The 14355-nt window shown below is 46.9% G+C and overlaps 6 protein-coding genes across 6 annotated transcripts; 3 read left to right on the top strand and 3 right to left on the bottom strand.

Annotated features, from left to right (window-relative positions):
- Positions 1-125: 125 nt before the first annotated feature.
- On the bottom strand, positions 126-1440 carry BP5553_05996 (Uncharacterized protein; the record flags this gene model as incomplete). Its single annotated transcript, XM_032014619.1, has 2 exons — positions 126-1358; positions 1399-1440. The coding sequence occupies 2 exons, from the start codon at positions 1438-1440 to the stop codon at positions 126-128; spliced, it is 1275 nt and encodes a 424-aa protein (XP_031869300.1).
- A 121-nt stretch (positions 1441-1561) lies between these two features.
- BP5553_05997 (Golgi apparatus membrane protein TVP23) lies at positions 1562-2372 on the top strand (the record flags this gene model as incomplete). The annotated part of the gene is made up of 4 exons (XM_032014620.1): positions 1562-1649; positions 1720-1765; positions 1856-2139; positions 2218-2372. The coding sequence occupies 4 exons, from the start codon at positions 1562-1564 to the stop codon at positions 2370-2372; spliced, it is 573 nt and encodes a 190-aa protein (XP_031869301.1).
- A 645-nt stretch (positions 2373-3017) lies between these two features.
- Positions 3018-5249, bottom strand: BP5553_05998 (uncharacterized protein; the record flags this gene model as incomplete). The annotated part of the gene is made up of 8 exons (XM_032014621.1): positions 3018-3520; positions 3629-3681; positions 3742-3846; positions 4035-4302; positions 4362-4410; positions 4461-4898; positions 4970-5083; positions 5157-5249. 8 exons carry the CDS (start codon positions 5247-5249, stop codon positions 3018-3020), a joined length of 1623 nt encoding a protein of 540 aa, XP_031869302.1.
- Positions 5250-7142: 1893 nt separating this feature from the next.
- Positions 7143-8873, top strand: BP5553_05999 (Methylmalonate-semialdehyde dehydrogenase, mitochondrial; the record flags this gene model as incomplete). The annotated part of the gene is made up of 3 exons (XM_032014622.1): positions 7143-7563; positions 7616-7771; positions 7819-8873. The coding sequence occupies 3 exons, from the start codon at positions 7143-7145 to the stop codon at positions 8871-8873; spliced, it is 1632 nt and encodes a 543-aa protein (XP_031869303.1).
- Positions 8874-10074: 1201 nt separating this feature from the next.
- BP5553_06000 (Uncharacterized protein) lies at positions 10075-11392 on the bottom strand (the record flags this gene model as incomplete). The annotated part of the gene is made up of 2 exons (XM_032014623.1): positions 10075-11014; positions 11085-11392. 2 exons carry the CDS (start codon positions 11390-11392, stop codon positions 10075-10077), a joined length of 1248 nt encoding a protein of 415 aa, XP_031869304.1.
- A 630-nt stretch (positions 11393-12022) lies between these two features.
- BP5553_06001 (uncharacterized protein) lies at positions 12023-13388 on the top strand (the record flags this gene model as incomplete). The annotated part of the gene is made up of 2 exons (XM_032014624.1): positions 12023-12427; positions 12528-13388. 2 exons carry the CDS (start codon positions 12023-12025, stop codon positions 13386-13388), a joined length of 1266 nt encoding a protein of 421 aa, XP_031869305.1.
- Positions 13389-14355: the final 967 nt, after the last annotated feature.

Genomic DNA, 14355 nt, shown 5'->3' on the forward strand with positions numbered 1-14355 from the left:
CATGGCGTGGATCTTTTGTATGCAACTTATATATATTTTGTACTGTACATTGTTTTACTGTCTGGTTGTTTGACAGGTACTTTCAGAGTAGAAGTAGTTGGGGCGTTAGTTGCGAATACTAGATATTATTCCGGCTCTTGATGCTTCCACTTTTCTCTAAGAGCTTCGACATCGATACCGCAAGCTTCTGCTTTCTTCACAATCGCCTTGGCCTTCCCAACAACCGGGACATCAATCATCTTGCCGTCCAAGGTCCACGCCCCTCTTCCTGAAGAGTCAGCTTTCTCATCTCCAATCACCACCCGCATAGCCCACTCAGCCTCCTTCTCTCCAGGGGCAAATGCCCTCTGGGCAACCTCAACTTGACTCGGGTGTATGCATTGCTTGCCGTTGAACCCCAGCCCTTTCCCCTGCAAGCACTCCTCTTCCAAGGTTTTAACGCCCTCAGCCCCCCGGAACGAAGTACAGACCAAGTCAATAGTCGAAGGAAGGTCGTGTGCCCTCGCAGATGTAGCAATAGCAGAGCGCGCATAAAGGAATTCCGTTAGAGAAGGAGTCCTCGTAAGTGACAAATCGAGAGCGAAGTCCTCCGCCGCGAAGATCAAACCGCTCAAATATGGCGAGGCCTTACATATCTCATTCAGGTTTGTGATAGCTTCCGCGGATTCTATCAATGCCAGGATCTTTAACGGCTTTGACGATGCATCGGGAGAGGAGGGGTGCCGTTGCGGGAGCTTATGTCGCAGCACATCGGTGACGAAGTGTAGGTCCGATGCCCTATTTACCTTGGGAATCACCAAGGCGTCTAGATTCGGTGCTTCGAGCACGCTGGTGAGATCTTGCAGCGCGAGACCTGAGGACACGGCGTTTATGCGAACGCTTAGCTCGGAGATGTGGGGTGGGCGGGGTTGCGACAGGAAGGATACGATGCTCTGGCGTGCAGACGGTTTCTGAGCCGGTGTTACGGAATCCTCGAGGTCGTAGCATGCCGTGTCGACTTTTAGGGAGCGGGACTTTTCGAGGAATTTGGGGGAGGAGGAGGGGACTTGTAGATGTGGTTTTGTTAGTTGGAGTTGGAGTTGAGGGGCAGAGATAGCTACTAACTGTAGAGGAGCGCCCGCCGGAGAACGGCTGCTGATGACGTTGACATTTTTAGGGGGGCTTGGGTTAATTAATGGGCGGTGTAGAGCATCTGTCACCTTGAGGAATTTTCCTAAATCATGGTGTGGACATGGAGGTAGAGTTCGATATGTATCGAACCACCCTGAGAGAGCTCTCGAAGCTGTGATGTTCCTGACGCCCTCGGCGTTTTGGAGCTCGGCTGCATGGTACAAGTTATCGGTATCTGACGGGTGTCCCTAGGAACCCGTCAAGGCGTTCTAATAATAATCAAGCTACCTCAGCTAACCACACTCTCGCGACAGGGGTACTTGAGGCCATTGTGCGCGGCTTCACCAGGCAGAGGAAACATTGAATCGCATACCTAATATACTCTCTCGAAAAGCGTCTCTTAGAGAACTTGGTCTCTCCCCACCTCGGTGCTATCATCTACACGCCTGCCATGGAACAACCCCGTCCTGAGGGCTCACTGAGCTGGCGGCTCAGCTCACATCCTATAACGTTGCTGTGGTTCCTCGCATTTCGAATCTGTAAGCCCTGGATGCAATACTCCCTCTCTCTCGCGCAGCACAATCGTACTAATCGAGGCAATTTACGCAGCTTCTCTTCTGGTATATCTACTAGGTATCCTCTTCACAGAGAACTTGTAAGTTCTCCCCTCCCCAGCTCCCGCGTCCGGACCCGAATTGTTACCACCCCCCCCAATCCAACCAGCTACTAATTTACCACCCCCCAGCGTCCTCATCTTCATCATCACAATTCTCCTCCTCGCAGCCGACTTCTACTACCTCAAGAACATCGCCGGAAGACGCCTAGTTGGTCTCCGATGGTGGAACGAAGTTAACCCTCAAACGGGCGATTCGCACTGGGTGTTCGAGAGCTCTGATCCATCGACCAAGATCATAAATGCCACGGACAAGCGATTCTTTTGGATGGCTATGTATTCCCAGCCGCTGCTGTGGATTGCACTCGCTATTGTGGCGATCTTGAAATTTGAGTTCATTTGGTTAACGCTCGTTGGTATGTGTCCCAATATACATGCATTTTATATTTACCTATGCGGGAACATCGTACTAATGGGGATTTTATCACATATAGTTATCGCCCTAAGTCTCACAATCACGAATACACTTGCTTTCTCACGATGCGATAAATTCGGCCAGGCTTCGAATCTTGCGGGTAGCGCTATGCTTTCAGGAGGGCTTGCGAGTAATCTTGCCACGGGGGTGATGGGGAGACTATTTGGGCGATGATTATGTTTTATAGATGACAACTTATGGAGTAAGAGGAGAGGAAAATGGGATGTGTATATTATAATACCGTATGCATTATTTGGTTCATTGGCAGGTGGGGTATTACTGTATGGACTGGAAATACGTGTCCTCTTTGCTAAGTGTTTTGATATCCTGACATTATGGGATGCTCGGAAGTCCGCTCCGCCCTTTAAAGCACGATCAAGATTGCCTACACTATCCAAGGCAAGTAGCCTGGTGGGTTATACCTCGGATTGAAATTTTATTTTGGTTTAAACTAGCTTGCAAAGAGGACACCTGAAAATTGACATAAGCGATATATACTACCATGCGCTTCCTTGTCCAAAATGCTAGTTGCTATTCCTGTGGCTGTACCGGATTAACTGGAACCTAGGGCCTTGCAATGTCTCAGTACGAAGTGGTGATTTAATGTCGTGGAAGGCATAACTGTGGGGCACATATCATAGCCATTCATTGCATATAAGATGACTCGGTATAAGAAAGTTCTGATGATCGAGTATCCCAATTAACAGACTATAAAGCAACTCTTTGCCCCTCGCTATATCCACAAGTTCGCAGCAAACGAACAAGCTCGTGCACAAAAGAGAGAAGCATCTATCTCTATCGCAAAACTCAGTTCACAATTCACAGTCTCGCCTTTTCCGCATCCTGCTCGGCCTTTACCTGCTCTCTCAAAACCCGCTTCAAAATCTTTCCACTCGGATTCTTCGGAATCACATCAACAAACCTCACACCCCCAGTAAGGTCCTTGTACTTAGCCAACCGCTCACTACAATGCTTTTTCACAACCTCTTCATCTAAAGCCTGGCCTTCTTGCCCAGGTCTCCTCACAACGTAAGCGCGCGGATGCTCAGCCTCTGGGTCCGAGAGATGTTTTACTCCAATCACAGCCGCGTCAATGATGTGGGGGTGCGAAAGAAGAACCGATTCTATCTCTGGAGGGGCGACTTGGAAACCGCGGACTTTGATCAACTCCTTGGCTCGGTCGACGACGTAGAATTTCCCGGTTTTGCTGTCACAGTACATTATATCTCCCGTTTTGAAGTATCCTTCAGAGTCGAAGGCTTCGGCGTTTGCTTTGGGGTTCTCGAAATAGCCCGATATGATGATGGGGCCGCGGATGCAGACTATAGCTTGTTGTTAGCTACAGTTATGAGGTCTTGGCATCCGCATTTTCAATTTGCTACGATGACAGGAGAGGTGGTGGAGAAATGGAGAAGCGTGACAAAACATACGTTGCCCTCGTGTGTCATAGCCTGTAACGTCCTTTCCATTCTCGTCGATGATTCTAAAACGCAAAATATTAGTGTCGGCTCCAAGTTAAAAGATTGTGAGCGGGCAAGTGTACTTGACATCGCAATTGGGCACAATACGTCCTACGCTTCCGGTCACGTCGTCTTCGGGGTAGTAGAACATGGAGGCTATACAGCTCGTCTCGGTCATTCCCCAGACCCTATCAAAATTTCAAGGTTAGCGTTTCCCCGTTACAACCAGTTTTACAAGGATCGCGTTAACCAAGAATTTAGATTAGGTCCACCTATGACTTCTGTCATGAAGCTTAAGTTCTTCATTTGATAGGGAGCGTTGTACGATCTCATATCCTAGCTACTACCGTGAAGATCAGGGAAAGGGCAAACTTACTGCGTAACAGGGGCACCTTTGGGTAACAATTGTTTTAGTCTGTCTTGAGACTCTCGTCCTAACGGAGCAGCGCCAATTGATGCCGCTCTAATGCTCTTGAGCGAATACTTTTTGGTGAGGGGCGACATAATGAGGCCGACTGCGATGGGGGGAACGATTCCCATCTCATTTATCTCGAACTTCTCAATGCATGAGAGGAACTCTTCGAGATCAAAACGCCGCATAACAACGGATTTGTGGCCGCCTTTTAGTACGCTTGTATGGGCGACTTTATTGCTTGTTAGTTCTATCTGTTTTTCTATAAAATTGAGAGATAAGAGGGCTGACCAGGAACACACGCTGCATGGAACATTGGGAGACAAAGAATACGATTTGGCTTATCAAGTGTTAGTTCTGCGGCTGGTCCACGTTCATGGACCGACCTACTCTGTATGGCTTCTCGTTTAATCCTATCGCGAGGGTATGTTGAGCAATTATGTTATGATGGCTCAGCACTGCTGCCTTGGGAGGACCCGTTGTGCCACTCGAAAAAAGCAATGCGGCGGTGGTTTCTTTGCAAGTTTTCTCATCATCGAATCTCGGCCAGTCTTTCTCACCATGCGACATCAGGTCGTTCCAGGATCTAAAGCCAGTAGGTAAGGAACTGCCTCTCACCACATCAAATATCCATATATTAGATTCTGGCATCCCGAGTGCTTTGGTTGCTTCCAATGCACTTGGAAGGATTTCCGGCTCAGAGATCAAGAATTTGGCTTTTGAGGTTTTGATATGATGACCGAGCTCGAATTTGGTATAGGACGGGTTTGTTCCGGTGAAAACGCCTCCGGCGGCGATGATTCCTAGGAATAACATGGAGTAGTATATCTATAGGAAAGTAAGAAATGGGTTACGATGAGATAATGTGAACCAACATCATTGAATGAGTGGACACAGACACAGTCCCCTTTAGACAGCCCTGAGGCTTGTAGCCCGGCTATAAGCTTTCGGATGATGGTTCGAGCTTGTCTTAAGGAAATAGACCTCGATGGATCTTTCGCGTCAATGTACATCTTGAAATTAAGTCAGTATTTTAGAAGAGTAAATTAACGTCCATGCAATTTTTGCATCCAATGAGAAACTTACTGCTTCATCTTCATCATACCGAGGCTCATCAAATATCCAGGACGGGATATCCTTGGTTGGAATTGGAATATGTCTTGTTGCGGTGAAGACCATTGTAGCTAGTCTTACTATCTATTCCTACAGATAAATGTTTAAAGTTGTTTATTGCGAATATTTATGTGAAAACCGATTTTGGTATGTGGTGTTACACGGTTATAAGAGTTATTGTTTACAGTCTCCGAAGATGCGGGGGAGAAGCACTCAGCACTAATGCTCAATACGTTAGAGCTCTTGTGATTCGCTACATTTACGGAGCTGATGTCGGTTTTGGTGTAAGAGAGCGAGCAGAAGTTCAGCCATCTACGTAGTGCCTTGCATTTGTTGAGAGTCGACTACTCTGAACCCATGGCTCTTCTCTTTGAGGCTTCTTTTCGCTATTCTTTACTATGTTGATTCGCAATATGATAGATGAGAACGCCGATTCCTCAGCTCTCAGCGCCACCATGTTCACGTCCACTTTGTGCAACACCTCGAGTGGGCAGGCGAGCGACAATTCCCTTTCCATTGCTTAACAGGAATATAATGGAAACCTCTACTTTGACCATGCTCCGTTTGACTCACCGTTAAAGATCCCCTTCGTAGAAGGCTACTATATTGGGTCGCATTGTGCGACTGCTATATGGCACCGCTGGACAAGCCAAGACGAGGTTTTCTAGCTCCTGATAAAGGACTATGTAAGTTACGAGACGCTTCACATGTATATACTGGCGGCACACATCTGACAAGAATGCTACAGCGCCGAATCTTTCAGCATATGCGGCCGAACTTGTTGCTAATGAATTCTCCGAACTCCCACCTCTTAACAAGGAACAATCGCGGCCATCCTACCTTGGTACGGTCGAGGCACAACGAAATTTGCTATACGTAGCCCAGGGTATGCTTCAGCGGCTAATTCGAAAACGCAAATTCAAAATTCCGCGACACTAACTCTCCTCTAGGTAGATTTACACTCAAGGAATATATATGTCTCGGATGACGATCCCATCGCAATTACATGTCTTATTGACTAGCAGTCAAGCTCCACCGAGGCAGCATTCATCTATGCATATGAAGTGACCGACTTCGTGATAGCTGGGTGCCTATTGACCGGTGGGAAGTGGTGAAGGTTGCTCACCAAGACGTATTCTACATGGCGTTAGACACTGCGAGCAACGACAGAGACGATCCCAAGAGCGAGGGAGATGTAAGAGAGCTGTGGCCTTTTGATGGTTGAAAGCACCAGAAAGAAGTATGATTAATACCATGGCGAAGGGTATTATTAGATGGTTTCCCCAAGAGAGTGACCCAGTGCTTTGTTACCATCGGAGAATGATATGATAGTTTGTTGTAGCCACTCTGTAGCTCTCTAGCAAGTAGGTAGGTAGCTAGGCTTACCCATTGCCCCTGTCTATAGCAATGTTTAGACTTTATAGTGGAGATAATCCCTGTTCTTGGAAAGTATTGTAGAATAATAGTGTTAGAGATTGGCGAGCTTATACATTTTTAATTAGTACTGGTACGGAGTAAGTACTTGTACTTGTACCTGTCTTCCCTTTGACCGGTACAGGACGGGGCACTGCTTGTACCTAGGTACTTACTCCGTATACCAGATACTCGGTATTTTAGGCCCGAGTTCGGTCGACACCTCGGTTAGGTGCGGTTGGGGTCGTTAATGTGGGCGGCTTGCGGGGAAAGGGGGCGAGAGCGGCTTAAGCAGACAAGGGGAACCCGCGGGATCGTCAACACTATTATATACACCAGCAGCGCTACATCTCCGGCGAGGGGAACGTCTTCCGACAATCCTTTTTGTAGAGAGAAACATGCTGATATCTTCCTCTCTTTGCATCATCCATTCTCTATCTCTATTGCGGGCTTGAGATTTTTATAATGCGTCGGGCCTTGACACGGAACATCCCAGCGGTGGTAGCACGCAGAGCTCACCAACCCCACTCACCACAAACATTCAGAATGCCTTCCTCCTCCCAGACCTCGAAGATAGCTACTCGCCGGCTGCATGCTACATCTCGGCACCTGAGGCCAGCTGTAGCAACTGCTCCCGACGCCAATGACTACCCGACCTCACACGAGAAGATACAGAATGTGGAGGATACACCATATTTCGTCGACAATCAGTTCCTGAAGTCAGAGGCCACGCAATTCATTGATTTGCATGACCCCGCCACCAACAATCTGGTCACAAGGGTGCCGCAAAGCACAGATGCGGAGCTCAAGGCGGCGGTTGATAGTGCCCAAAAGGCGTTTCCAGCATGGAGGGCCACCAGTGTCATGGCGAGGCAGCAGATTATGTTTAAGTTTACCCAACTTGTCAGGGACAATTGGGATAGGTTGGCGGCGAGTATCACACTCGAGCAGGGCAAGACATTTGCTGGTAAGTGCTAGAACTACAGTCCCGGCCGCAATGGATGCTAACGTTATTGCAGATGCCAAGGGAGATGTGCTTCGCGGTCTACAAGTTGCAGAAGGAGCCTGCAACATTCCTCAACAAATGATGGGAGAAGTTCTAGAGGTGGCTAAGGATATGGAAACAAGGTCATACAGAGAGCCATTGGGTGTCGTGGCTGCCATTTGCCCTTTCAGTAGGTTCCCCAGAGCAACATGGTCGACCATGCTAACATCTGGCTAGACTTCCCTGCCATGATTCCTCTGTGGTCAATCCCTATTGCCACCGCCACAGGAAACTGCCTTATCCTCAAGCCGTCAGAGCGGGATCCTGGTGCGGCCATGATCCTAGCAGAGCTTGCTCAAAAGGCTGGAATGCCTCCAGGAGTTCTGAACATTATCCACGGTTCAGCTAAGACAGTTGATTTCATTATCGACGAACCTGCAATCAAGGCAATTAGTTTTGTTGGCAGCAACCGCGCCGGAGAGTATATCTTCACCCGCGGATCGGCTAACGGCAAGCGTGTTCAAGCAAATCTGGGCGCCAAGAACCATGCAGCTATCCTTCCAGATGCTAATAAGCAGCACGCAATTAACTCGATCGTTGGTGCGGCATTTGGTGCGGCAGGCCAGCGATGTATGGCTCTCAGCACCTTGGTTATGGTTGGCGAGACCAAGGAGTGGCTTACGGAGCTTGCAGAGGGTGCCAAAGCGCTAAGTGTCAATGGAGGATTTGAGAAGGGCGCTGATCTGGGACCTGTCATCTCCCCACAGAGCAAGGAGAGGATTGAAAGCCTCATTGCAAGCGCCGAGGAAGAGGGTGCCACTATTTTGTTGGACGGTCGTGGATATAAGCCCGCGAATTACCCCAACGGCAACTGGGTCGGCCCAACCATTATCACAAACGTTAAGCCACATATGAAGTGCTACACGGAGGAGATCTTTGGACCAGTGCTGGTCTGCTTAAACGTCGATTCGCTAGATGAAGCCGTTGATCTCATCAATGCCAACGAGTACGGAAACGGCGTCGCTATCTTTACGAAATCCGGTGCCACAGCCACTGCATTCCAAAAGAATATTGAAGCTGGACAGGTTGGAATCAATGTACCAATCCCGGTCCCCCTTCCCATGTTCAGCTTCACGGGTAATAAAAAGAGCATTGCAGGTGGTGGAGCAAACAACTTCTACGGCAAGCCTGGGTTGCAATTCTATACACAGTTGAAGACTGTGACGAGCTTGTGGAGAAGCGAGGATGCTATTTCAAAGGCTGCAGATGTTTCTATGCCTACTCATAGCTAAACAATTTAGTTGTTTGTAAGTTGCTAAATAATTCATACAAAGTGTAAAACCCTTAGGCTATAGAACTTACCTCCTACATCTAAATAGTGTAAATATCTTGATCTTAGTTAGATATTTATACGACTTGAATATCTCAAATTATAGTGAGATATTCATATAACTTGACTACCTCAATTCTAGTGAGATATTTATATAGCTTGAATACCTCAATCCTAGCAAGATATTCGTGTAACTTGAATACTTCAATTTTAGTGAGATATTTACACGATAATAGATTTATATCTAGGTAATTGCCGTTGGGCCTTATAATACTAGCGAAAAGAGTTTTATACTAAAGTCGCCTAAGAATGCGCTATAACTTCTGTCACTTCAATACACTTCCGTCCGTATAGTACCAGTCTGTTTAGTGACCTTTGACTGCTAATCCAACTGGTATGCCGCGTCTCTCGCCCCCTCGTTTAAAACTTTGCATATTTGGCGCTGGACATTTGTGCTTAAGGTAGTAAGAATTATCATTAGAGTCTCCTTGGTCGCAACATGCGCTTCCTCAGCATACTCGAGCACATCAACGATCTAATTCCGGAATATTCCAATCTCTTTATCGTCGCTCATCTCCCTATTCTTACGATCGCGAGCAAACGGCTTCTTAGCGTTACCAGGGATGTCGACAGTTATTTCTGTAATCACGATAGCCACGACTCCGTTATACGAATGTGTTTGCCAATGTTATGTTAGATGGGCTGAAGGCAACCTAGAGAATGTCATACATATGCTTCCTGCCATGCCTTGATGGAAGTGGATTGAAGTTGAAAGGCCTGTTTAACCTTTGTATTGCTCTTATAGACATCTATAACGAGGATAATGGGTCGACATAAAATAAGTATTAAAATTTAAAACTTCTACGAACTCTAATACTCTCTAGTCTGGTGGAGAATCGCTCTTATGGACATCTATAACGAGTACAAGGTCGGTTATAAATAAAGGGTGCATTACTTTAGTATTTCTATTCTATATTATGTTATAGGGATACTAGTTGGTAGTGAATTGTGCTATTCCACGAATTTCAACATCCTTGGTGGACGTTCCGTATATTGATTAATACGTATTTATACAGTAGAGGATTGCTTAGCTTCGCATGCTCACGATGGTAGTTCCTCTGCCTATGTGACGAACGAGAAAATATTTGAATTCCCAAGCACTACTATAACTCGTCTTTCTTTCTCTCGGCCTCCTTCGCAGCCTCCTTCTCCTCTTCCCACATTCGCTTCTTAGGATTCGGTTGATACTCTGCTTGATTCTCATGCGCGGAATCATCCGCCTTTGGCCCTTCATCTGTGCCATGTCCATCATGACTTTCATCAATGATCTTCCCAACCTGTTCGGAGACATTCGCCTGAGATGGGTCACCTCTCTGCGGAGTGTTTGTTGGCAATGGTCCTCCTCTCCCGCCAACGTTAACGCTAGGTACCCTCCCTCCAGCCATAGATGGTGCGGATAGTCTCCCAGTCGCGCTATTATGAACAATCAACGTGCTACTGGCCAAAGAACTAGAGGCGACATCAACATTTGAAGATCCGCCAGTAACCCCCACAGCCGCGAGCACACCCAATAAGCTCCTGAAGAAGATCTTCATAGGGAACCACATCAGCCACCACATAGGCCCATATAAAATACGTCTAAAGACGAGCCAGACAATCGTAGCTAGCAGGATATAAAATGCTGTCTCTAAATACCACGTATCGCTCTTCTGGCTTCTCAACAACGTGCCTAGGAGATTCTTCGAACTCGATAATAGGGTATCTAATGTTGAATATGTTTCCGAGAGTTGGGCTAATGCCGCAGTTGACTCCTTCAGTGTATCGTGTGCGAATTGGGAGCGTGACAGCTCGGAAGCCATCATATCGTGCGTGCGTCGCAAGGTAGCTGTAACATCACTAGTGGCGTTGACTTCTCGTTCTTCCTTCGAGAGCTCCGTATGGTGCGTCCGCCGATGGCGCTGTTGTATCGGTGTAGGGCCGGGTGAAGATGGGGAGGAAGGCTCGCTGATGTAGGACTGTAGGAGCAGTTCCCGCTCCTCGCGTTGGGCGACTTGGAGTTTGCGTCGCGCAGATAATTGGGCATTACGGAAAGAGAATCCGCATCTAGAACCGTGTGAGATTTTCATCGCATATATGGCGCCGTACAAACACCTGGACTCGAACGGGGGCTTACCCTTTCAACTCTCTCATAGCTCTCTTAGCAACATGATCTAGCCCCTCCCTCTGCTGCGCCAATTCGCTTCCTGGCCTCCCGGGCAAATCATTGATATCCTCTTGTAATAACTCGAAATCCTCATCCTGGTATTTTAACATCTGCTGGATTTCCGTTGTAAGCTCAGTCATGACGTTTCCTTCTTCATTGTCAAGAGGTACGGAACCGGGCTGGAAATCGATGGTGGCGAGGCGTTCGATGAGTTGTTTTAGTTGCCCGTTCGATTCTTGAAGAGCTGCAAGCCGCTCTGAAACCACTTGGAATGACATATTGGGGTGTGTGGAATTGCTTTATGTGCGCGGCTTCCGAGGTTGATAGAAGTAGAAGCTGTAGCTAGAGGGTAAGCTGGCAACTTGAAGTCGGAGGCACACCGACGAGGCGGAAGGAGAGCCTTGGTACGATCACTCGCTCAGGGACTGATTACGAAATCCGTGTATTAATCCGAAGATTCGCCTACAGTATTCACAAGCGAAACCCCTCCTCTCCCCCACCAAAAGTGAAGCAAAAGATTAAAAAAAGTCCAAAAAAATTGTTTTGTCCCTCAGGCGCGAGTCGAACCTGTACAGCTGTTAGCAGCTGACTGAGAGAACATTTTGATTTTGAAGCACATACGCGCGACATTCCGGTAGACTGAATATATTACAGCCGGACGCTATTGATTGTTAGTTATGATTTCAGATAATCAGGTGCAGACTATCTTACCCATAAACCAACTAGACGACCGAGGGTGGTTTGGAATTGTTTTGGCGAAAAGTTCTTATTTTAAACTATGAACCCTTAAAATATGTTATTGCCGAACTCCGCTCCCCCCTCCGTACTTTACCACCCACCTCCTTATATTGTCTGCGTACTTATTGGGTACTCTACCTTCCATCAGCCAACCACCCAAGGACAACAATATGTCAGAAATAAAAAATGGTCATAATAATCAGCACAACACACTTCCACGCACTGTGGTAAGGGAGGCTTGCAGCTGGAGTGACGAACGACCCTTAACATTTTACTACTACGGCGATAAAAAGAAGGCTCTCGCGGAAATGGCCGGTCAATACTTCTGGGGAGCAGGCGGCTGGAACGACTTGATAAAAAAGGTTCCACCAGGAACCAACTGGCTTACCAGTTGCAGACCACAAATGATAAGATGCAAAAATCAAGAAGTTTTGCTTGTATTAGGATGGTGTCCCGTTCGAGATGAAGTCACAGATCTGGATGCTATACCTTCTGAGAGATGCTTAACTGAGCAAATTATTAATTTTATTGAAGAGTACTACGGCAAAAAAGTTCTTTTCTTGGATTTCTTTCCAGTAAGTCACATTCCATATTCAATAATCACGAAATATCTGGCCATTTATTGGGTAGACATATTACTGTATCGGTTTTGAAGTAGATCTAATGTTGCACTAGGATTGCCGCACCGGCCTTGACGAAACTGGCTGTACAGGTGGCACAAGTTATGTCCAGGAAAATAGCATCCACTGCATAGCTCTGATGGTCACGATAACTGTTGCTTTACGCGAATATACCGTTGAAATATCAAGCGTTTGGGGATTTGGCAAGATGTTCCAAGAAGAAATCGACCAGGCTGTTTTCGAGCAATTACCATGGCTTGAAAACTTACCACGAAGTTATTTACCGTGGCACATTAGTAAAATTTCGGACAGAAATCTCGAGAAGAGCAAAGTATTAACGACTACAATGCTAGAGAGCCTGGCTATTCACCTTGGGGGAGATGTGCCGGAGATTTATACAGCACTGAATACATGGCTCAAAAAGGTGAACTCAGATTTCGAACTCCCTGATGAAATCACACAATCCTCTGTTACAGCTGAAAAGGTTGTTAGTCTTCTTCAGCCATTTGCTCCACCCGGATTGATGTCGATGCCAGAGAAAAAGAGAAAACAAAAGCGGACACGAGTATCAGAAGCCAGAAAGATGCAGAAATCATATCCCCATGGTATACTACCACAGAAATACTGGTCTCCATTGCAGAAGGACATGGATGCCGCAGACGCTCTTTTACAGACCCATGGACTCACAATCAGTGCTCCTCTTGAGAAGCACAAGGCTGCCAATTACATACCGGGTTGGAAAATTTGTTTAACTACTGCAGAGAAAAAGAGCATAAAGGCCGGACTGGATGCTGCTGCCAATGAGAGGCGTTTTGCGCGTGCGTTGGTCAATTTAAGGAGACTAAAAGAAGCACGGGCAAAACTAGAGACCGTTGGGGTAGCTTTGATTTGTGATTCTCTTACCCAGTTGAAATAAACAAACATGGACGCGGGAAACAGAGTGCCAACCCGCTCTATAGAACTCAGCTATATCTTCCATGAACCATGCCTTGCTAGCCTAGGCGTTTGTATCCCTTCTGATATTCATTTCAGCTACTTGAGTAAAAGCCTAGCGGGATGCTATGTTTTAAGACATAGATTGCCACAACGGATTTTAATCCGAGGGATTATTAACCTTCGACTTGTATGCCATCTCAATGGGCTAGTTTGCTAATAATTGACACAAATATGATGGGGTTGACGCCATATTTTATCACAAACTCCAAACGTATTCGTCAGGTATCACTCCCCGTCTAGCGCTATATCTCTGATTTTCCACACCTCTATCTATCAGCCCATTGACAAGATCAATATCAAACGGACAAAAATACCTGTGGGGACCAGGAAGGGGACCCGGGGCAAAGGAAGCCGTTCAGGCGTGCTTAAATCCTCTGGATGGCTTAGACCTGTGAACCCTGTAAAAGCGGCGGCTGTTGCTCAGGTCCGGGGACTAGACCGGAACCGACACGCGACAAAATTAACAGAGACATGAGATAGAATTGATGACCACGACCTCCTGCGGCATTCACACCCAGAACTCCGATGCAAGTCCCCCTAAGATAGAAATACACAGTTCAATTGCTAACAATGCCACTGTTGTAGTCTCCTTAGATCTCCCTCAAAATGATTACCCGCTATCTCAACGAAGTAACGTCTGTCTTCAACCCCTTCTCTCCCAAAGCAAAAACCGCGCGATTATTCCTCTCATTCCTCCCACCGAATGCGCGCCAGATGGGGATGAAGGTTACTACCCGGATGTTGCCTCGGATATCGAAAGAGCCCAGTTTTGTTGAGCTAAAATTCAGTAAGAGCTCCTAAGCCTCGGCTTGAAGCTGTTGATATTCTTTTTTGGGGGTCAATTGCTGACGATGAGCTTGCAGAGGATGGCAAGGAGATGAAATTGG

Source organism: Venustampulla echinocandica (assembly GCF_003357145.1).
Source record: "Venustampulla echinocandica strain BP 5553 chromosome Unknown scaffold_3, whole genome shotgun sequence".
NCBI lineage: Eukaryota > Fungi > Ascomycota > Leotiomycetes > Helotiales > Pleuroascaceae > Venustampulla > Venustampulla echinocandica.